General features: G+C 38.0%; 1 protein-coding gene across 4 annotated transcripts; it reads left to right on the top strand.

Moving 5' to 3' along the window:
• Positions 1-24603, top strand: LOC140794879 (ABC transporter C family member 2-like). 4 transcript variants are annotated; one of them, XM_073147149.1, is made up of 29 exons: positions 1-178; positions 510-842; positions 1634-1812; positions 2389-2428; positions 2643-2802; positions 2922-3036; positions 3116-3196; positions 3367-3391; positions 3968-4024; positions 4154-4219; positions 4686-4760; positions 5561-5668; positions 6147-6281; positions 7767-7873; positions 7963-8056; positions 8202-8369; positions 9297-9437; positions 10199-10405; positions 10482-10580; positions 16134-16286; positions 17041-17426; positions 18047-18227; positions 18387-18710; positions 19297-20053; positions 21149-21270; positions 21417-21662; positions 22917-23018; positions 23516-23837; positions 24270-24603. In XM_073147149.1, exons 2-29 carry the CDS (start codon positions 510-512, stop codon positions 24362-24364), a joined length of 4878 nt encoding a protein of 1625 aa, XP_073003250.1. In that variant the 5' UTR covers positions 1-178; the 3' UTR covers positions 24365-24603. The 4 variants fall into 4 exon arrangements, with proteins under 4 accessions (XP_073003250.1, XP_073003249.1, XP_073003248.1 ...); XM_073147148.1 differs by having other exon boundaries at positions 43-178; positions 481-842; XM_073147147.1 differs by lacking the exon at positions 1-178 and adding an exon at positions 245-385 and having other exon boundaries at positions 481-842.
• Positions 24604-24607: the final 4 nt, after the last annotated feature.

Below are 24607 nucleotides of genomic sequence, written 5' to 3'. Positions count from 1 at the left end.
GATCCCTGCGTGGGTATTCACAGTTCACCAATCTCTTTCTCCCTCCACTCCCTCAGCGAATCGAATCGCGAATAATTTGCGACAGAGCCTTTTTGAGATAAAAATCTCACGATCGGCAGCAGCGGCTTTACTTTTATGAGCCTCCCAGATCCCATCAAGTACTCTTCGTACAACAGAGGTAATAATTACTCTCTCTCTCTCTCTCTCTCTCCAATGAGAGTAATTATTCGCGTTGGTAGTTTGGATTGTCTTATTGCTAGGCTTGAGGAATGGATAGAGTAACTCAGCCGAAAGTTTTCTTTGCTATATTCGTCTCGTTTGGATGCTTTTAAAGTGGTTTTGTTCGAATCTTTCTGCTGGTTAATCCAGTTTGGTGGCTAAAAAGGTGTAGGTTTCGCTTTTCGATTCATGTACCAAAATGTTTGATGAATGTGTTACTGGAGCTAGGATGGTTGATGGTTGATGGTTAATTCAGTACAGGCTTAGTGATTTTGGAGGTTTTGCTGTAGATGGCTTTTAAGCCCCTGGAATGGTACTGCCGGCCGGTGGAGAACGGCGTGTGGTCGAGAGCGGTGGAGAATGCTTTCGGTCCGTACACGCCGTGCAGCATCGGGACCTTGGTGATCTGCATCTCCCATTTGGTTCTCTTTGCGTGCTGCTTCTATAGAATATGGAGGATTAGGAGAGATCTCACAGTCGAAAGGTATGTTTTGCGGTCGCCGTACTATAATTACATGCTCGGGCTACTCGCCGCGTACTGCACGGGAGAACCGCTGTTTAGGCTGATCATGGGCTTGTCGATAACGAATTTGGATGGGCAGGCTAGTCTTGCTCCTTTTGAGGTGAGCCCCTTACTAATTACATGTTCTTGAATAGTTGAATCTTTATCTAGTTTGATCCAATAGCTGATGATTGGTGCTTATCTGTTCCATTTCTATCATCTGTGTGAATCTTATATTGGTGGCCACTATTCAATATTGTACCATTGGATCTTAAGATGACATTCTTTTGATGTTGCATTAGGGTTTTTTTTCCCTTTTTTCCTTTTACATTCCCCTTTCCTTGGTCAACAAATGAGTGTTGTGATGATTCATAGATTAGTCGATCATTCTCCACGCATGACATGGAAATAATGTAGATTTGGTTGCATGCTCTCATTGTACAGTTTCTGAAGAGCACTAAAATTGGTCAAAAACTTCATTTAGATATATCAAGAATGTTGAAATTTATGTTTTCTAGGCTGTTTCATTCTCTACATTTTGTTTTCAAATTTCTTTTAGCATTTCTTAAGGCTATTTTAGTTAAAGCTGCTGAAATTGGAACTCCACAAGACCAATACAAGATGAAACTGCAATTGGTATTTTGAACCTTAACAATTTTTTACTTATTATTTCATTTTGTTCGATAGAAGGGTAGGTATTTGTTATCCTCTGCCTCATTGGACTTGTCTTATACTCTTGTCTTGTTTTATGTTTATGAGCATTACAGCCTTGTTTTATGTTTATGAGCATTGCAGCCTTGTTCTTTTTTTCGATAGAATGGTAGGTATTTGTTATCCTCTGCCTCATTGCACTTGTCTTATACTCTTATCTTGTTTTATGTTTACGAGCATGGCAACCTTGTTCTTTTGCAGATAGTTTCAGTGCTTATGGAGACTTCTGCTTGGTGCTGTATGCTTGTCATGATTGCAGTAGAGACAAAAGTTTACATTCGTGAATTTAGGTGGTATATCCGATTTGTGGTCATCTATATTTTGGTGGGACAAGCCGCAATGTTCAATCTTGTTCTCTCAGTCAGACAGTACTATGACAAGTAAGTTATTAGTCTCTATGCTGTTAGTTAATTTCATCTTCCTCTTTTATGTTCCATTTAGCCTTTTTCCTTAATTCTTATGGATGCAGTTTCTCTTAGAGATTGAACTTCCACAACGTGAGTAACGATGTGTACATCCGAACACATGCAAAATGACAATGATGTACCATCACACACTCACAGATACTCTGTATATCTATATATGGGATGGGCTATAAATTTTATGTTGAAATTTTGCTAAAAGATTTACATATCTTCCCACCTTGAGATTAGTGTTTTATAATCATCCGAAAGCACAGTTGTTGGTTTCAAATGTGTTAAAACATTTACTAAATTTTTAGGGTAAAGTCTGTTGTTTAACTACTTATATATGTATAGTTAGCTAGCAACCATAAATAGTTGGGAGTAAAGGCTTGGTTGTTGCATATGTATGAGGTTTATATGGAATGCATTTGGAGATTAAGGTCCAAACCTGCATCTTTCACATATTATCACTGTACATCACCCCTTTATCCAAAGATAATATAATTTCATATGGTATGTGGTATTACTAACATTTATATATTGCTTGTACAGGTCAATATTTTATTTGTACACCAGCGAGATAATATGCCAGGTTTTCTTCTTTTTTCACATCCTATATCATTATATTAACTACATGCAGCTCAGAAGTAAATGAGAGCTCACTGAGTTTCTTATGAATCGTAGTGCATCTAATATCTTTCTGATAACTTCATGCCTCTTGGACTATTTTTTTTTTGTTGCACCATGGCTGTGATTGTACAGGTAGTATCTATTTGTTTTAATTCCTCATTTTTCCTAAAATGCAGTTTTTCTTTGGAGTCCTCCTTCTGGTTTATCTTCCGAATTTGGATCCTTATCCAGGATATAGTTCCATTAGAAATGAGGTTCTCGTTGATAACACGGGTTATGAAACACTTCCTGGGGGAGAACAGATTTGTCCTGAACGGCATGTTAGTATATTATCCAGTAAGTTCAAGGAGGCCTATTTTTTGCACAGAAATGATTTCAAGCATTAGACACTATAATGGACCTTGGGTGAAATTTCCCCCCTCAGTTTTTTATTTGTACCATGTTGTTTCTTTTAGATATTATCTTTTCATGGATGACTCCTCTAATGCGACAAGGTTATAAAAGGCCCATCACTGAGAAGGATGTTTGGAAATTAGATTCATGGGATGAGACTGAGACATTGAATAGCAGGTGTGTTGTGTCATTTCTTGCATTATCTTCCTACACCTCTTCAAATTGTCATCATCAACCTTCTTCCTTGTTGTTTCAGATTTCAGAGATGCTGGGTCAAGGAGGCTCAAAGACCTAGACCTTGGCTGTTGAGAGCACTTAATCATAGCCTTGGGGGGAGGTATAAGTGATATTTGCACTTTCTTGAATCTCAACTACTAAGAAAATGTTCTAACTTCTAAGAGTAAAGAGTTCTACTCTACAGTCTACATTTGCTTCTATATTTGTTTATTTGCATATTTTTTTTATTACTTCAGAAGAGATTCACCTTTGTTCTTGCTTTGTCTTCAGATTCTGGTTAGGAGGGTTTTTTAAGGTAAGAATTAAGAGCTTAAGTTTCTACATTCTACATTTTCTTGTGAAATCTACTGATGTACATTAGATCATCAACATTTATAGTAATGATACATTGCATAAAAAAGCCATATACCATGCTAATAGTAATAGAGTGCTAGAAACTAAAAAAAAAAGATCATACAGTGCTTGATTATGGTTTAATTGCTTTGTTGAAACCTATTAGATGCCTGCATATAAAATGTTCTAGAATGACACCGTTAATCCATGATGACTGTTAATGAGATTATCCGTGTTGATATTTGTTTTTGCAAATTTTGCTATAAAGAGATGCACCTTTCAGCTCCATGATGTGGTCTGATAAATCCTTGCTCTATATATTATTGATTTCTTGGAAATTCTGTGATTCTGGTCAGATGTCAATTAATAACTAGAGGTATAAACCCTTCCTATCAGCCTTTGGAATTTGTAATCATGTGCTAACTAAGGAGAAAACCTTGTTACACTACTGACAATGGTCTCTTTCTGCAGATCTTATCAATCTGATAGCTAATGATGGATGCATTTTCATTTTCACAAATTTATTTTGCACTTGTAGATTGGGAATGATGCTTCTCAATTTGTGGGCCCATTAGTATTGAACCTGCTGTTAGAGGTATATTCTTCTTAATGTGTGGGTCTGCTAATATAGAACCTGCAATTATGGATATCCTGTTGTTCTTTTTTCTTCTTCCATCAATTCTGTGCTTGTTATATCTCTAATAAATGCTCATATTTCATGCAGTCTATGCAAAAGGGAGATCCATCTTGGCATGGCTATATTTATGCCTTCTCAATATTTGCCGGAGTGGTACGAACTATGAAACCATATATTCAAGCTGAATATGCCCTGTTGAAACTTAATGTTATTAGTGCATGTATCCTTCTAGGTTTTCTCTTCTTGTACTCTCTGAGCATCACTATATTTATTTATTGATGCCCTGTTTAGAACTAACATGTTTGAACACATAGAAGCATCTCTAATTATTGTTCATACTTCATACTTTTGTTGAGCTTTGCTGCTAGCTTTCTTTACGATCATGAGGTTTTCTAATCTATTACCTCTTGTTTCCTCTTAGAACAACTTTCAAATTCCTAAAACCTGTGTAAAGCTATTCATATGTAGAAACATGTATTGCATGCAATTTGAGAAATAGAGAATAGTTCATTATAATGTTACCTGTGTTTCATGTATGATTTCTGTTGTTTGTGAACTTTGGTCGAGTTATAGTCCAGTTAAGGTTCCTTTTCTTGCTAACTTAATATTTATATTTCAGACATTTGGTGTCCTTTGTGAAGCACAGTACTTTCAGAATGTTATGCGTGTTGGCTTCAGACTGAGGTCTACCTTGGTATGTATCTAATGAAATTTCAAACGCATATGAATTACATAATAATTTTTCATTACACTGGTATAGATCACTCTTCTCTCAAAAGAAAACTCCATCCCCTCTCCTAACATGTTTTCAGTACTCCTCCTTCAGAAAGCTCTTGTAATTCCTCGGCAAATAGAATAGAACTGGCAATAAGTCTGTCTGATGATAACCAGGTTATCTCCATCGTCCTACCAAATTGTGCTGCATTTTCTAGTACATGGGCAACAGGCAAAGTTGGTACAAAATAAACTAAATGCTTTTATCCTGGGTACAATAGTCCAATTGAATTGGTAAAATTTTGTTCTGCAGCTTTTCATTCATCACGTTATCTAGGGAAATTCAGTGGTAGTATACTGTAGTTCTACTCCATTTGAGGAGAGATTCAAATATCATTTCAGCTTAATTGCAATATAGTAGTTTGCATTTGCATAGTTCCATTGTTAAGTTAACTCGACGTTATGTTTAGGCTCTGTGAGAGGTGCCTTTGGCAAGTAAAATGAAAATATAGGGCTTGTAGTATACAAGTTGAAAATGGATTGTAGTACAACATAAACTCAAATGTGTTCTGCTAATTATAATCCTATACTATAACCTAAATTAATTGATTGAAATACCAATCTATGTCAGCAAGATTTCACCTGGTTTTGTCTCTTGATATTTCAAAGCTTGCTTTAAGACTGTAATATCAACTTTAGATGATGGTTTCAACTTTCAATTTTCTGTTCTCTATTGCCTTTAATTGTCCTATGTGCTTGGTGTCTTTATCCCTTTTACAGGTGGCATCTGTGTTTCGTAAGTCACTGAGACTAACACATGAAAGTCGCAGAAAATTTGCTTCTGGGAAGATAACTAATTTGATGACAACTGATGCTGAAGCACTTCAGGTCATTTCTCCTTATATAGCCCTTATATTTGTAGTAGAATACTTTATATGATATCACTGGATAGTAGCTTAATTGCTCAACCTTATTGTTTTTTTCATATAAATTTAAGTTATGAAAACTGAAGGAATTAAGCACTAGGCCAGTCCTTATGAAATAGAATATCTAAAATTTTGATTTGTCACAAAAGAAATACCAAATAATGATGAAGAGTGAATGAGTGATAAGTTGCACTTTATCCTGATATAGTGGTTATTGGTCAAGATAATACTTTTCTAGTTCACCCATTCAAATGCTAGACTCTAGATCATCTATGCAAGCTCTCATTTTGGTGAATTTTGTCAATGTAATTATTTAGCCAAATATAAGTGCTGTTCAGTTTGACTTTCTATGAATGGATGTTTGAGTTCTTCAAAATTCAAAGTGATCTTTGAACTTATCCCATGAAAATTTTCAATGACACAAATTCTTATTTTTGCAGCAAATATGCCAGCAGCTTCACAGTCTATGGTCAGCTCCTTTTCGCATTATTATGTCTCTTTTTCTTTTATATCAGCAACTAGGTGTTGCATCGCTTGCTGGCTCATTAATGCTCGTTCTTATGTTCCCTGTTCAGGTAATATATTTATCTTTTCTCATGTTTCCTAAATTGTTTGCCTTGCTTATATTTATTGAATATCTTGCTTATAGATTACAAGTCTTGCTGCTTCAGTTCTATGGTGGTTTCATTACTCAAGGCTTATCAATACTTGATTTTCCTGTTTTATACCTAAGCTTTAGTGCCTGAATTTTAATGTTAGTTTAATCTTAAAGCATTTTATTAGTTTCTATTGTCTATGTCTGAATGAGGTGTACCAATACTTGTAGGCTGCTTTTAGTTATGATCTGAATAGACTATGTGAGTAACAGTCATTCATTTAATGTCGTCTCACATGATTTATTAATGTTTCCACTCTATCTGTGATATTTGTTTTGATATATTAATGGTTGTGCCAAGATTGATCCTTCTTTTTCTACAATAGCTGTATTGCTAAAGTGAATATGTTCCTTTTTTTTCAATCTGTCTGCAATAATAAGCATGCTAGCATCCAAAGATGAGTCCTGTAGTTGGATTACAGACTGTACTTTCATTTCAAACTTACTGTGTTAGTTACATGTTTGCTTCTTGTATGACCTTTAACCAAAACCATGTTTAAGGCATATATGGGCCACTCTCCTGATCATCAAACTGGTAAGTTGGTTGAAGAAGATGCAAGTACCACCATTAACTCTTGGTTTGTTCAATGCAGTAAAACTGAGGATGAGTTTGTAGAGAATAATTGTTGAATACTTGGATCATACTCAACAAATCAGTTCCTAAACCAAATATATATATATATATATAATAGAAGGCTATCATAAGTTTCTTTCAAAATCCTTTTTTCAAGACACATGTCTGATTTGCTACATCATTTCTTGTCTGATCAAGTCTTGGTATTATTTTCCTCCCACACGGTATGAGAATTCAGTCTATATGATTAGCTTCCAGAATAGTAGATTGAAAACATATTCTTGTTAAATATGTGGTCCTTTTGAAGTAATTATAATCTCTTCATTAATCTATAATTTCTGGATTAGGTACACTCCAAGTATAAAAATATGCTTTTGGGAATCTTTAGCAAGTTCTTGATATTCTCTTTACTTTTAAGAGGAGCAATTTTTTTTCCATTAGAAGTGTTTATGGAAGTCTTTCCTTCAAAATCTAGCCTTTTCTTTTCTCTTCTCCTTTATCTTTGGTTACTGAGATATTCAAGTATTATTTGAACCAGAGGTTTTAGATAATAAAGTTAGACGATTTTAATATTAAACATTTCTAGGCTGATAAATTGTTTTATCTACTACTTATGGATGAAAAATCGTGATAATGCCAATCTTTAAGTTCATAATATTGCTTTGAAATATAAAAGTATCTCTGTCCAGCATGATTTATATTCCTGCAAGTGCTTTTATTATATGACAAGTTTCAAGGCTGGTAGAAGTTTGGAAATCAGGAAGACTTCATGCATAATCTACTTTAATTTTTTCACACCTCTCTAATTTTCATTCTTTTATTTCATGTCAGACCCTTGTGATAAGCAGAATGCGAAAATTAACTAAGGAAGGACTGCAACGGACTGACAAGCGTATTGGTCTTATGAATGAAATATTGGCTGCTATGGATACTGTCAAGTATGCTTTTACTTGACTTGGGCATCCTTGTTAATTTTCGTAGAAATTATGTTAACTTGTTCTAAAGTCAAAACGTTCTCTTTGCACAGATGTTATGCATGGGAGCAGAGCTTCCAATTGAAGGTACAGATCATTCGGGATGATGAACTTTCATGGTTCCGTAAGTCTCAACTGTTAGCTGCGGTAAGATCCTTTCATATTTCTGTACATTTTGCATGTCGTTTACACATTGAGTTAACTATGGCTTTTTTATAGTGTTCTATTGAGATCAGCGTATGAACTCTGTTAATTTAGTTCCTTAATATATGACTAATTTTCATATTTGCAGTTGAATACTTTTATCCTGAACAGCATTCCAGTTTTGGTCACAGTAGTATCGTTTGGGGTTTACTCTCTACTTGGAGGAGAACTAACACCTGCAAAGGCATTTACTTCACTTTCGCTTTTTGCAGTGTTAAGGTTCCCTCTGTTCATGCTACCAAATTTGATTACTCAGGTACAGTGCTCTCATCACTTATTTTTCTTTTTCTTAATCCTTGAATGATGGCTGTTGACTCCTAAGTTGCTCGATGAGAAGATTGTCTATGAAGCTAATATGAATTATCTTGATAGATTGAAGCTTTGAACAATTTAAACTTTGTTCTCTTATCTAAACTAAAACTTCAGCAACAACACTACTTGCAGATACCTGCTTCTAACTGGTTCGCTCTTTCTCATTTCTCCCTTCACACAGTCTGACCTAATATGCCATAGCACATCTATGGTTAACTTTCAATTCCTTTCTCCCTATTTTCTCCTGGCCTGGCATACTGTTATATGAATATCCTGCATTCTGCAGAAGCACCAGGACAAACTGAGTAATTGCAATAGAGATAGAATTAGATTGTTTGTCTTTCCCAAGTGTCAAATGGTTGAACTTCTGAAGCAACAACCTAAGGAGCAGAAAAGTTACTTCTAACTAGTTAAGACCAGCAGTATATTGGAATAGAAATGATTAATGCTCAAAAGTTTCAAACTACAACTTGAATCAAGAGTCTTTCCTAGGGAGTTCTTGCTTTCCAGTTCATTTACTTAATGGTCATCTCATTTTTTATTTCTGGCTGCTTCTCAAGGTTGGTTGATTCCAGTTGATAAAAAGTAAAAACAATGAAGCACTATTTCTGTTTGTGACTCGATTTGATTCTTTAAGTTGACTGTAGATATATAGGCAAATATTTGATACTGCTTAAGCTAATAAAATTTAAGTGTAATTTTTTATGATTGTCCCTGGGGCTGGTATATTATGTCTGCTTTGCACTGTTCTTGACTAGCCTTAGTTGCTTCATCTTTTCACTGTAGACATACTCCTTAACTGCCACTGACATGGTTGCTTCAAGCATCACACATTTTCTAATATGTATTGTTTTCGCATTCGTTATTCCAGGTTGTGAATGCTAATGTGTCATTACAACGTCTAGAAGAACTATTCTTAGCTGAAGAGAGAACCCTTTTGCCAAATGCACCTCTTGATCCAGAACTTCCAGCCATCTCAATCAAGAATGGGTACTTCTCGTGGGAGTCCAAGGTCTGCTATACTTGTGTTCAATTGTTCATCCAATAAATTGTGTAAATTAGTATGAGCGGCAATTAGTATGTTTAACCCACGGAAGTTATTCTCGGTTGATTCCAAGCGAGATTGGCTGAACCGGATAGCCTATCCTGATCCAGGGCTGAAACTAGTCCAATGACTGATTTTGGCTGGATCGGCCAATACCCGGTTCGTTTCGGAAGAAAAAGGGAGCTGGAGGTCGACAGTGCTGAATCTGCATCGAAAGATTTCACTGGACGTTGATAGTGGTCGGAACTACGTCGGAGAAGCATCGACTTAGGGGGGAGAGAAAGTGGGAGAGGAAGAGTGAGAGTGCCAGGGAGAAAAAGAGAGGAAGGAATTGGAGAGGGAGAGAGGAGGTAGTCAGATAGGGAGAGGATGAGGGAAAGCGAGTTTTTTCTAAGGGAGAGAGAGTTTATAGAGATAGAGTTAGTGGGGGAGAGAGTAGTGGTTAAGAGAGTTAGTAGGAGAGAGACTTAGTGTGAGAGAGTTAGTGAGTGAGGTTTTTTTTATTTGTGGGAGTGTGAGTGGTAGAAAGGGAAGAGATAGATATTGAAAAAATAGTAGTTACTTTTTAGTTTAGACTTCATATATAAATAATTTATATTTATGTCTTATTCAAGTCACTTTTCATACTCTTTTGTTGCTTCCTTGTGGTTGGTTATAAGCTTCTTCCTTTTGGAATGTTTATGTTTGAATTTCTGTGTATTGTCATGTAATATAGCAAATATTGGCAGGCTGAGCGGCCAACACTATCGAATATCAATTTGGACGTACCTGTTGGTAGCTTAGTAGCAGTTGTAGGAAGTACTGGAGAGGGAAAAACATCTCTGGTATCTGCAATGCTTGGCGAGCTACCACCAGTGGAAGGAACAGATACATCTGTTGTTATTCGTGGAACAGTTGCTTATGTTCCTCAAATTTCATGGATATTTAATGCTACTGTAAGCTATGGTTTCTTACTCTTTTTTTTCATTGTTGTACTGTGTTGATGTTCAGTGTAAATCTTTTTCTGCACAGGTACGTGATAATATATTGTTTGGTTCTCCTTTCCGACCATCGTGCTATGAAAGGGCAATAGAAGTGACTGCACTACAGCATGATCTTGATTTACTCACAGTGAGCATGTCACCTCTAAATGTTAAATGATCCTGCATTTCTTTTCCTTTTTTCCCTTTGTTCCTCCTCTCTGAAAATTTGCTTGGAATTTAGAACAATCACAGAATTTAGGTTGCAGATAATTTTGAATAGCTCAGAATGACACCTTTTGTGAATAATTTAGGTCAGAAAAACTCAACTTCTCTATTGCTTAACTGGGTCTGTATAGTAGTGTACATCTTTCAAATAGCCCTTTGGCTTATTACATAATTGTATTAATCCAACTCTCAACACCCCCCCTCAAGATGGGCGAAAGATATCAACCAAGCCCATCTTGTCACATAATCTAAAAAGACCTAATGAGCTAAGACCCTTGGTGAGGCAATCTGCCACTTGATATTTAGTCAGAACATGACTTAGTTTTAGTAGTCCTCCATCCAGCTTTTCCTTGATAAAAAAAAACCTATCGATCTCAATGTGCTTGGTTCTATTATGTTGCATCGGGTTGTTGGCAATGCTAATGGCTGACTTGTTATCACACAAGAGTCTCATGTGAGTACCTCTGTCTATCTTTAACTCCACCAGAATAGCCTTCAACCATAACAATTCGGAGACTCTCAACGCCATTGCTCTATACTTAGCTTCAGCTGTAGACCGCGCTACCACTGATTGCTTCTTGCTCTTCTAGAAAATCAAGTTACCTCCCACAAAGACGCAATACCCCGAGGTGGACCTTCTGTCATCAGTGCAGCTTGCCCAATCAAAATCACTATAAGCCTCAATGTCTAAGTGACCATTGTTCCTAAACAACAACCCCTTTCCTGAAGAACCCTTCAAATACCTTAGGATGTGGTAAACTGCATCCATGTGGCCTTTCTTTGGGTCATGCATGTAGTGGCTCACCACGCTCACTGCAAATGAAATATTAGGAAGAGTGTGACCTAGGTAAATCAGCCGGCCTACTAACCTCTGATATCTCTCCCGATCAATTGGCTCTCTAGCATCCCTGCTCAACTTATGCCTCTGATTAATAGGAGTGATTGCAGACCTACATCCTAGCATGCTAGTCTCGGTAAGCAAGTCTAGCACATACTTCCTCTGAGATATAACAATCCCCTCTGCTCCACGAGACACCTCAATCCCAAGGAAGTATCTGAGCAGACCTAGGTCCTTCACCTCAAATTCTTTGGCCAGTCTCATCTTCAGTTGGGCAATTTCCTTCTCATCATCACTCGTGATGATCATATGATCAACATAAACTATGAGCATAGTAGTATGACATTTATGCTATCAGAAGAACACTGTGTGGTCAGCATTGATTTGTTGATATCCCATGCATATCATAGCTCTCCTGAATTTGTCAAAGCAAGCTCGAGGAGACTGCTTCAGTCTGTACAATAACTTCCTCAACCAACATACCTTGCTTACTGTTTGGTTTGTGTTGAAGCCTGGGGGTATCTTCATGTACACTTCCTCTAACAAGTCCCCATGAAGAAACACATTCTTCACTTCCAGTTGGTGCTGTCGCCATCTGCTATTCACAACAAGAGAGACAAGTGTTCTGACAGTGCTCATCTTTGCCACTGGCACGAAGGTCTCATCATAGTCAATGCCATAGGTTTGACTATATCTCTTTGCCACCAATCGTGCCTTGTAGCGTTCGACGTTCCCTTCTAGGATCTGCTTCACTGTGAAGACCCATTTGTGCCCGATTGTCTTTTTCCCCATCGGTAGTGACACTAGTTCTCATGTCCTATTTTTATCGAGGTCCTCAAGTTCCTCTAGCATGGCGGTCCACCACTTTGGATCTCCCTTTGCTACCTGCCAACACTTGGATATAGAAACCGCGTCCAGAGAAGTAACGAATGCTCCATACACAGGTAATATGTTGGAATATGAGACAAAATGAGCAATGTCAAGTTGGAAACCATAGCGATCAGGAGGATTTCCCGCATTGCTGCGAGAGGTTCGCCTCAATGCATTGGAAGGAGAAGAGAGAGGAATCTCTCACTAGAATTGGAGGTATCCGTGGAGGGCGATGTCAGTGCTTCAAGAGTTGAGGAAGGCTGAGACAAGGGACCCTCATTCTGCTTCCTCCTCCTCCTCCTCCTCCTCCTGTACACTCTCAACTCTCCATGAATCTGATTCTCCTCTTGGCTTCCATCTTTCAGCTCGTGTTCACCCGACTCACCCATAGGGCAAGGGCATGGGATAGATCCCCCAGTCACCTGAGTCTCACCACCGCTATTCTCCCCATCTCGCCTAATGCCACTAGTATCAAGCGAGTCATCAAAAGGTGAGGTGACATCCATGCTCACAAACATCTTCCGTTTCATTGGACTCCAGCAAACATATCCCTTCTGAGTGGCAGAACAGCCTACAAAGATACACTTCACCGCTCTGGGATCTAATTTTTCCACTGTTGGTATATTGTCTTTTACAAAGCACACACAACCAAAGACTTTTAAGAGAAGAATGCACTTATTCTCTCCTTTCAACATCTCATATAGAGTCTTCCACTCCAACACCTTAGAGGACATCCTGTTGATTAAGTATGCGGCTGTCAAGACCGCTTGTCCCCACAAATGTTTCGGAACATTCATGGAGATCATCATGCATCGGACTACCTCCAGTTGATGTCTATTCTTTCTCTCCGCCACACCATTCTGAGCTGGTGTGTAAGGGCATATAGTCTGATGATGTATCCTATAAGCTGACAAATACTCCTCTAGGGCCTTGTTTGTATATTATGTCCCATTATCAGACCTCAGTACCTTCACCACTGCACCATATTGAGTTTGAACCGCCTTATGGAAATCCTTAAAACAAGTAAGTACATCTCTTTTATTTTTCATCAAGTACAACCAAGTAACACGAGTATAACAATTAATGAAAGTCACAAAAAATCTGTAGCCATTAATAGAAGTTATGGAACAAGGCCCCTATACATCTGAGTGTATCAAATCAAAAGCACACAGACTCTGACTACCAGATCTCACATAAGAACTTCTAGTATGCTTGCCAAATTCACATGCATCACACACCAATTTCTTTTTGTCAGCTTTCTCATACATAGACAGATACAAAAGATTTAGTAAACTAAAAGAAGAATGCCCCACGCGCTAATGGTGTAATAGCAACTCATCCTCCACGCTCCTACCTGGTCCTCTTGCCTCTACTCTATCCACCATAGATGCCAGCGCGTTGTGTCCATCCCCTCTGTCTAAGTACCACAACTCACTACGCGATGTGCCAGTCCAAATCTCCGGCCTGCCCCCCATTCTCTTGAAAGATCACTTTAGGAATATCAAAGAAAGCAATGCATTTGAGTTGAAGAATAATGGCACCAACAAATAGCAGGTTTACATGAAAAGGGGCATGCAACAAATTAGAAAAGGTCATGGACTTAATGGTACCCTTGCCTACAATAGGTTGTGCGGTACCATCGGTAGTTTGAATGCTTTTCGGAGCTGCTAGGTGAGTGTAAGTAAGAAATTCATGTTGAGATCCTGTGACATGTCGAGATGCGCTAGAGTTTATTATCCATTCTGATGCTCTTGTAATGGGTATGGATGCAAGTGCATGTGCATGAGTACCTATGTCTAAGTGAGCATAAGTGGCAATGTTACCCTTGGATGAAGAAGGTGTGAAGGCTTCATTAGCAGTGGCCTTCTTGCTATCATCACTAGTCAACTTCATCCTCTTCCATATCTCTAGAACCTCATGTTCTTTTGCCGAGTAGGTCGAGTGAGTCTCCTCCTTAGTTATCGTCAGATTGGCTCTGTACCCTCCAAATGAGTCAACTCTGCCTCCTCGTCGACCACCATGGCCACGCCCACGACTGCCAGGTTGTCCTTGTCCACCAGCCTCTCTCTCTCTAGGAGGCTTTGGGCAAGCCCTACTCAAGTGACCCACCTCACCATAGTTGTAGCATTTGCGAGTCTCACTGTAGCTTAGTTTCGATGCCGCCAAGGCTGATCGCATCCCCAGAAGCCCAGTGGCATCGGATAGTAACTTCATTCGACTCTCCTCTTGCATCATAGTTGCAATTGCCTCAGCAAGTGTGGGAATCTTTGTCTGAGACAGAAGAACTTTCCTCCTCTGATCAAATGTAGGATTTAGGTGCTTTAAGAACTACATGGTCCTCCTTTGTGCAGAGACTTTCCTACTCTTACATTTAGGATCTTTGCACATTGTCATGGGTGAAAATGGTCATTATCGGTCCAACAACGCTCCGGTTCTATGGTATACTCCTAAACAGTCCTATCTCCTTGGAAAACCGTATCTATCTTCTGCTCAATCTGGAACATCCTCATGTTGCTCCCCTCTCCAGCATAGGTTCTTTTGCAGCTTAGCCCAGATGTCCTTCACACTCTAAATGCCATCAACCGTAGCAGCAATTGATGGGACTATAGAGTTGAGCAGCCAAGTATACAGTGACATGTGTATAACTCTTCAAGTCTTCCACTCAGCAGTCCCTTGTCTGGGCTCTTCTTTCTCTCGCATCAGGTAACCCTCAAGGCCTCTTCCCGCCATGGCACCTGTGATTTGCCGTGACCAACTTAAGTACGTGGCTAGTCCATCAAGCTTCAAATCCACTGGAAGGAGTTCTAGTCTAGCCGGCTGCTGCTGTGTCCTTAGTGTCAACGTTGACGCGGAAGCCTCTGCATGCTTCATAGATTCATCCACACTTTCACATCGTCTTCATCTAGTTTCTTGAAGAGATTCTCCATCCTCTCAACTTTTCCTTCACAAGCGCCTGGACATTCACGTCGGCTTCACCATCAACCTCCACAAGCGCCTCCATGGATGCGCTTTCAAGAAGAAAGCCCCAAGCCCCCGTCCTCCTCTTTCTTCAAGGGGCTTGAAAACCCTGCCTCTTCCCCTGCCCCCGTGCAGGCAGAGGAGATGGCTAGAGGTGGGATCCGGTGTGGCGAAGGTGACGAGATGATCCGTTGCCGAGGTCAGTGAGGTAGGCGGCGAGGGGAAGTGCTGGCGCGAGCAGAGGCATGGCTAAGGCGACGAGGTCGCGCGAGGCAGAGAAGGAGATCGGTGAAGGGCAGAGGCGTGGCAAAGACGACGAGGTTGAGGTCGAGGTTGCGGCGAGGCAGAGGAGATCGGTGAAGGCGATGAGATGATTTTTCTCCCCCTTTTTCTATTTTTTTCTTTTCTTCTTTTTCTCAAATGGTGGCTAGGTTTGGCTCTGATACCATGTGAATAATTTAGGTCAGAAAAACTCAACTTCTCTATTTCTTAACTGGGTCTATATAGTGGTGTACATCTTTCAAATAGGCTCTTGGCTTATTACATAATTGCATTAATCTAACTCTCAACACCTTTTCTTTACCATAAGATCCTGATCAAATTGGTTTTTCTTTTTCTTTGTTCTTTCTTATTTTCTTAATCGAGACAGTTATGGGTCCTGGAAGGCAATTCTAATTAGTCAATAAAAATACAATTCAATGCCCCCACCTAACCCTTAAATATCTATTATTGAGAATTCCTATTTTAATTTTTTTGGTTTAAATTACACTAAACAACCAAGCATGCATCTAATTATTCTTATGTTACCAGGGTGGTGATCTCACAGAAATTGGGGAAAGAGGAGTAAATATTAGTGGAGGGCAAAAGCAAAGAGTTTCCATGGCAAGGGCAGTATATTCTGACTCAGATGTATATATATTTGATGATCCTTTCAGTGCATTGGATGCCCATGTTGGCCGACAGGTAATCTATCATATAACTTCAGTCTTGTGATGTAACTTGTTAATTCTGCATTTAGTTGTCGACTTTGCATGCTTGTGCAACTGCTGCCAAGAGTGTAGCCTTGAATATGAGGCACCTTCATGAGATGTCTGGGATGGTCTTGTAATATTGAATCCACACTTGATTTTGGGTGGATATTGTCTTGCATAAATGTCTCTCGGGTGTTTGTGAGTCATGACTTTTGTAACCACAAATACTTGCATTGTGACAGATTATACATTTTTTGGCTTTCCTCATCAAGTTAACAAAAATGAATAGAAGGCACCGATCCAGTAGATCTCTTCCCCTTTCATAATGTACCAATTTTTTTATTGGGGAAAAAGTTGCATTGTAGCTCTCTGCAGTAATTTGCAGCATGTGCAAACTGACTCAGGGTACTTCTTAACTGCACAAGTAATCTCTATTCAGAATTATGATGAAAGTCCAAATTCTAAATCCAGGAAAAACATTGATCTTCATGGTAATCTTTGTACATCTGTTAGTGTTATACTGTTATGAAAATAGGCTATACAGAGAGAACAGAGATGTCGGCTTTCTAATATCATGTCAGTTTTGATTTGACAAATTAAGAATTCAAAGGAAGTTACATCTATAAAACTTTAATAAGGTATTTTGTACCTTCTGTTGTTCTTTTATAATTTAGGACACAGATTCTCCAATGAGAATTATACCTTAATCTTTATATGTATTTTTACGCGATCTTTAAAATTTTCAGGTTTTTGACAAATGTATTAAGGATCAGCTGAGAAATAAAACGCGTGTGCTTGTTACCAACCAGCTACATTTTCTGCCAAATGTAGACAGGATTATCCTCGTCCATGATGGTACAGTGAAAGAGGAGGGTACCTTTGAAGAACTTAGTAACAATGGGGAACTTTTTCAAAAGCTGATGGAAAATGCTGGGAAAATGGAAGAGCAGACAGAAGAGAAACAGAGTGAGAAAGATGGCCAGGAACATACTGGAACTGGGGACTTGGCAGGTGCAGAAAATGGCTTGCTGAAGGGTGAGAATAAATCTAATAAAACAAAAGAAGGAAAATCGGTTCTTATCAAGCAGGAGGAGAGAGAAACTGGTGTTGTCAACTTGAAGGTTCTTGCCCGGTAAGTTTTTAATATATCTTAAATTAGGTGTATTAAGTGCATAATTTCTTTCTACTTAGATGTGTTAATAGAGACAATAAATTCGAATATCAACAGCTTGAAGCTATTGCTGTAACTTGGATAGTACGAATGCTGATGATCCTGGCGGACATATTTAAAGAAGATTCCCAAACATATGCTTTACTATACTAGCAAGCCTTCATTCTTATGATGTCTGATTCCTGGTTTAAAAATTTCTAGACTATGTGAGTTATTGAGTTTACACTATGTTGTTGTAGTGATGCATACCAAGATCAACCTAACATCTCATCAATCTGGATGAGCTAATGGGGATTTTAGAACATTTACTCTATCTCTGTCCAGAGATTCAGTTAATAGTTTTAGACTATTGATCAAAGTAATGCTCTCTTAGACATGACTAATGCAGATTTCCTAATCGCTCCTGTGCTTTTATTTGTGGCACCAGAACTCAAGATCTTGTTGTCACCTGACATGATGTGTACCACGTCAAATAGATGTAGCACAGGGTCATTGAGAAACAAATAATTTTTTTTTTCTGTTTTTGATGTGTATTGATACTTTATGAAGTCATGTTCAGTTGAAATTGCATCCATATGCAGGTATAAAAATGCTTTGGGAGGATTATGGGTGGTATGCATATTCTTCTTTTGCTATGCCCTGACTGAAGTTCTTCGAATGTCAAGTAGTACATGGCTAAGTGTTTGGACAGACCAGAGCTCTCCAAAAAGCTATTCCTCTGGTTTCTATTATCTGATTTATTCAGCTCTTTCTTTTGGTCAGGTACATGTTCAATCTGTTGTCCTCTTTTACATTATTCAAATGATAATTCATGGTTGTTAACAACCTGAAGTTTGCTACGCATGTAACTGTATATGTGCTTCTCTTTTCACTTATGAATGACGTGAAAGTTGTGAATTTTCTTGTTCTGATCTTCTTTAGGTACTAGTTACTCTTGTTAATGCTTATTGGCTTATCATCACAAGTCTTATTGCTGCCAAGAGGCTGCATGACTCCATGCTTCACTCTATATTAAGAGCTCCAATGGTATTCTTTCACACAAATCCACTTGGACGGATAATCAACAGATTTGCAAAGGATCAAGGTGATATTGATCGTACTGTTGCAGTCTACATAAAAATGTCCTTGCAACAAGTCTCACAACTCCTTTCCACCTTTGTTCTGATTGGCATTGTTAGCACCATATCTCTCTGGGCAATAATGCCGCTCCTCATTTTGTTTTATTCGGCCTATCTATATTACCAGGTACAAATGTCACATCAACTGAAAGATGTTCATGAATTCATTTTATTACAGCAATTATCTTTTCTTGTTTTTTGTTCTCAGTTACATGCTCACTTTCTTTGAAGCATTGTTTTATGTCACATGCAAAATTAAATCTTTTCTATCATCAATAAATCGCTAATATAGTTCATTGACTCGAATAAGAAAGAAGGCTCTAATAAAGCAAGAACTTTTTGAAAAGGGAATGGTGAAATTTCTTGCAATAAATTAACCTTCTTGGAATATGTAAAGCAAACAATGCCCTTTAGTAGTTTGCTCTGCTCCTATGCGTTACTTTATCTTTGTTCCATCATCATCTTTATCAGAACAAAATGGTCCATCCATCAATATTGTTTCTCATATATTGAATAGATCTCTTTCTTGCTATATAGTTCAAAATACAAAATATATGACTGTATTAAAAGAATCAATGAGGTAAGTGCTTTATTACTGATTTTAATATTTTATATGTTGAAAAATTGATCTGTAATTAACACCTTTTCCTCTTATTTGCTGGTGATGGTGATAGTGTTCATTTTCTGTTCTCTATCTTATTTTTCTTTCTCAGACTACTGCCCGTGAAGTAAAGCGCTTGGATTCCATAACCAGGTCTCCTGTATACGCACAATTTGGAGAAGCATTAAATGGTCTGTCAACTATCCGTGCCTACAAAGCATATGATAGGATGGCAAGTATTAATGGAAAATCAATGGACAATAATATCAGATTCACGCTTGTGAATATGAGTGCAAATAGATGGTTAGGTATTCGCCTGGAAACAGTTGGAGGTATCATGATCTGGTTCACAGCAACATTTGCTGTCATGCAAAACCAGCGTTCAGACAATCAGAAGGCTTTTGCATCAACAATGGGTCTACTGCTTACCTACACGTTGAACATTACCAACTTATTGACGTCTTCTCTACGTCTTGCAAGTCTTGCTGAAAATAGTTTAAATGCTGTTGAGAGAATTGGAACTTATGTAGATTTGCCTTCTGAAGCTCCACCTGTTATGGAAAGTAACAGGCCCCCTCCAGGTTGGCCATCACCAGGAAGTATCAAGTTTGAAAATGTTGTTCTTCGATACCGGCCAGAACTTCCTCCTGTTCTTCATGGCATATCTTTCACAATTGAAGGAAGCGAAAAGATTGGAATAGTTGGTAGGACAGGGGCTGGCAAATCTAGCATGCTCAATGCTTTATTTCGGATAGTGGAACTGGAACAAGGAAAAATATTTATTGACAATTGCGATGTTTCAAAATTTGGTCTTTGGGATTTACGTAAAACACTAGGGATAATACCACAGTCACCTGTCCTATTTTCAGGTATGTACTTTCAGGAAGCTCTTTTGACTGGGATGTGTTTGCAGCTTCTGTTACTTATATGGATGTTATCTTTCTGGTGGTTCCTGAATCCTACTTCTATTTCAGAAAAATACAGCTAAAATTGGTAATGAATGGGCTTTGCACTTGTTCAAAAATATAAACATATGATGATTTTCATAATTTATTATACTGTGAACCAAAGATTTCCTTGCTGCAGCATGCCTACCAACCTGGGGCGGCATGTGTTATGCCAATAAATTACTGACACAGTAACTGGAGGTTCCTGTGGATGCTCCTTGATGCTGACCCATGTGATACTAGTGGGGTTTCGAATGGCATGCGTAGGATGTGCGGCCATGCTGCTTGACAGCTGTTGCTATCCAAACTATTACTCCTTTACAGTAGGAAAAGGAATATATGATCTTGTTCAAGACTCAAGAGTTTGTATGATATTCTTTTGAATTATCCTAGATCCTGTTGTTCTCTGAATTGTCTTAAAGTTGATTGAATAAAACTATCAATACGAACATATTTATGCTGGTTGAAAAGTTGGATATTGATGAGTTTCCCTTTGGAAGGTTGGTTGAGTAAATAGTAGATAAAACTGGCAAAATAGGAGAACTATTTAGAATCACAAATCTACTCTTTGAAAGCTATAATCTTTTACTTCTATACAAAATAATATTATTCCTATTACTTTGCTGATACTTCATCATGATCACCCAAGCCTTCCTCCCGTTGGCTAGAGCACAAGCAAGAAAGTCTTTACTATCTAACCATTTAAAATTCCTGCCAAATTTCTGTCCAGAGCAAAATCAGATAGTAAAGGTACTTTCCATAAGAGAGCCAATTGATGGGCAAAGCATTCTTCTAGTGCTCGTGCTCCCCGTAAATGTACCCCTTAATCCCATTACAGTACATTATCTGGAGCTTCTAGCAATTTTGCAGACCTTTTAGTTGTTTCACTTTTTTTTTTATACAACCAATGTATAATTGTATGTCAACCTTGAGTCTGTCTTTCGTTTGGAGTTCTTTATTAGCAGCGGATTACAACTTCACATTTCTGACTTGTCCTGATAAAATGTACTTGTCCAGGATCTGTTCGGTTTAATCTAGATCCCTTTAATGAGCACAATGATGCAGATCTTTGGGAGGCCCTAGAGAAGGCACATCTAAAAGATGCCATCCGGCGGAACACTCTAGGGCTTGATGCTGAGGTATTCTTGCTCTATTTGTTCTTATCTAGTTGAACGAGTCAGTCAAATCACTGCATGTTGGTTCTTTTATCTTCTTGCTAGAAGTCTTCGCCTCTTGTTGATTATTGAATTAGTGACTCAAATACCACTTTTTTTTTCACCTCTAGGTTTCTGAAGCAGGGGAAAATTTTAGTGTTGGACAAAGACAACTGCTAAGTTTAGCTCGTGCTTTGCTGAGGAGATCAAAGATACTTGTTCTCGATGAAGCAACAGCAGCTGTTGATGTTAGAACTGATGCTTTAATCCAGAAAACAATTAGAGAAGAATTTAAATCTTGCACAATGCTCGTTATAGCCCACCGTCTAAATACTGTGATAGACTGTGATCGGCTTCTTCTTCTCAGTGTTGGTCAGGTATGTGCTCGGATTGTAACTTGTTGCAAGATGATTGCTTACTTGCAATAGGACATAGAACAAGCTTTCTTCTCCATACTTCTCAATAAACATTTTGCTTATATATGTTTTGGCACTTGCTTTAGTCACTACTAGTCTTTGTTATCTGTAGTCTTCATTGGAATTGAAAAAATTGTCTTTTATTATGTTTGGTTGGAGAATTACCTAATGTAGCCTAATGATATTTATTTCTTGCAATTCTTTTGGTGTGTTGCACACAGTTATTTTTGCAAACTTTTTGGTATGTCTAGCACAATCATTTTTTGGACTGGATTTGAAACTGAAACATCAAAGCTTGCTCCCATCCAATGCTATAGTAAGTGTGTTCCCTGTTACATCAGGTTTCAGGTGGCACGTCATAACCTGTTTCTCTTTTATTAAGCAAGAAATATACTAGATTTAAGCCCATTAGAACCTTATTTACATAATTATGTTGGACTTTTATCATAACATGTGAATAATGGCTACAGAGATATGGTTTTGAATCGAGCTGCATTTGTTTGAAGTGTGGTCAAGGCCTCAACGGAACATGATTTCTCCACTGATTCATCTGATTTCTGTCTATTAAGTTCATTTGAGATTATGCCTGAAATTGACTGAAGGGACTACCTGGTCTCAGTAATTGCTTTATATGTCATTGAAGGATAATAATAAGGTAGGAGAGTATGTGTTAGGCAATAAGGTGGAAGCTGGAATGCTCTTCCCAAATATTAGGACATCTTTCGTCATGTTCCTATTTAGTAAATAAATAATCAAGTAAAATTACACGATTCTAGAACTACCTCAACATATAGACTTGTTTATGAATAAGAATCGCTAACTTGATTTTGTCTAGCTATCTTGCTTTATAGAATCCTAGGTGGTACACAATTTCAAGAAGTTGCAACTTCTGTCTGGAAGCATCATGCCCTTGTAGAAACAAAAACACCATGAAAAAATAAATGACAAAAGAAAGAAATCATTCTAGCTGTTAATGAGAATATTAACATTTTATAAGTCTTCGAACTTGGAATTATTTGGCTTCAGTTCAGTTTTCTAATAAGCTTACCATTTGCAAAATGCTATTATGCAGGATAATCTTTTGCATTTGATTGTTTAATAGGCAATTTATGTAATAGATCTGACAATTTATGTGAGTGAGTGTGCTCATACATTTCATGATTTAGTCAAGAATGTATCATTTGAGGCCTACTCAGTTGCCATGTATTTCTACAGGTTTTGGAATTTGACACTCCTGAAAATCTTTTAACAAATGAAGAGAGTGCTTTCTCAAAAATGGTTCAGAGCACCGGGGTCACCAATGCTCAATATCTAAGGGTACTTCTAGCAATTCTTCATCTTTCACTTTTAAGTGCTGATTTACATTTCTTTTGTTTCCAACATATTGATGTATATCATCATGAACATCATTTTGACTCCAACAATTTCCTGAAGACTTCAAGGAAGGATATAATGAGCAGATGCAATTTTAATCTTGACCCTCCAGTAAATTTGTCGCTTGGTTCCCATCCACTGTTTCTGTCAATTCAGAATCACTTTGTATATGTGGGTGCATCCATCTACCTTCTGTTGTAAATGGGCCAAGTTACATGTGTACTTGATAACCAAGCAGGTTACACAAATTCTCTCACACACACACACACATGTACAGTTATACATACAATATATACATATATAAATATGTATATATGTCGTATGTATAGGCATTGGTATACAAGCAGGGTGAACTGTTGTACCATACAACAATATGTATCTTGTTTCAATTATAATGTTCTATCTTATCAGCATTTTCTGTGACTGGAAATGATCAACAGAGCCTCGTCTTTGAGGAGGGAGAGCGAAGGAGGAGCAGGGAAGAAACCAGGAGGCAAGATGGTCAAAAGATATGGCTGGCTTCTTCACGCTGGGCTGCTGCTGCACAACTTGCACTTGCTTCTAATCTAACATCTTCAGAAAATGGCATCCAACAATTAGAGATAGATGATGCGAACAGCATCATCAGGAAAACAAAAGATGCTGTCATCACTCTGCAGAGTGTTCTTGAAGGTTCACATGACAAGGAAATTGAGGAGACATTGAATCAGTATCAGGTTTCAACAGACAGATGGTGGTCAACTCTTTATAAAGTGATCGAAGGTACATCTCATTGCCACTTGCACATGTATTTGTGAGTGCATGTTTTAATAAGCATTGCGACTTGTTATTCAACTGCATGTGTAAGCTAAAATGTTATGCGATTCAAACATTACTGGACCAACCTAGTACTTGGTCTGCATGACTCGGACATGAATTACTGAATAAGTTAAATGTAAAAGTCCTAACAGACATAAATTGCTACGCATTAACATGCCGGTCTTTCAAACTCACTAAAAGCGCATATACAAGGGAACCAGGATAGCCTACTTGGATTAGAAAAGGAAGGGGAAAGAGCTGAATAAAATCCTATTAAAAAGTGTAAAATCATACATACTTGAGACTATTAATATGAAAGAATAATTTAAGCTTTACAGGTTTCATCTATATCATGGTTATTTGAGCTGTTCAATAATATATTTGTACTACTTTCAGGCCTTGCAATGATGAGCAGGTTGGCTCCTAATCGGCTTCAACCAGGATATGCTTTTGAAGACAGGCCACTGGATTGGGACCAATTAGAGATGTAGAAGAGAGGGCAGCGCCCATTTTGAAATTTGATACTGAAATCAAGGAATTAATGCAAGGGTTTTCTAAACTGACAATTACTTTTATCAATTCTTCCTCAATTATCTCTTACAAGCCACTGCCTCAAATATGTAAGTTGTATCATTAAGCACATTATTTTGGTGAGTTGAACCACCCTTGATTCTGTCATTGTAACAGTTGGGAACAAGACTTAATTTTGATGAGTGACGATTTTGCAACAGCTT

Source organism: Typha latifolia, chromosome 9 (genome assembly GCF_019914945.1).
Source record: "Typha latifolia isolate L0001 chromosome 9, TyphaL0001v2, whole genome shotgun sequence".
NCBI lineage: Eukaryota > Viridiplantae > Streptophyta > Magnoliopsida > Poales > Typhaceae > Typha > Typha latifolia.
The sequence above is the reverse complement of the archived record's forward strand: the minus strand, read 5'-3'. Positions and strand labels throughout refer to the sequence as shown.

Coding starts and splice junctions, on each gene's coding strand:
- LOC140794879 (XM_073147149.1), top strand. CDS start 510: ATGGCTTTTAAGCCCCTGGAATGGTACTGCCGGCCGGTGGAGAACGGC. Junction 18,711..19,296: donor CGGCCTATCTATATTACCAG/GTACAAATGTCA, acceptor TTTCTTTCTCAG/ACTACTGCCCGTGAAGTAAA. Junction 23,019..23,515: donor CCAATGCTCAATATCTAAGG/GTACTTCTAGCA, acceptor AATGATCAACAG/AGCCTCGTCTTTGAGGAGGG.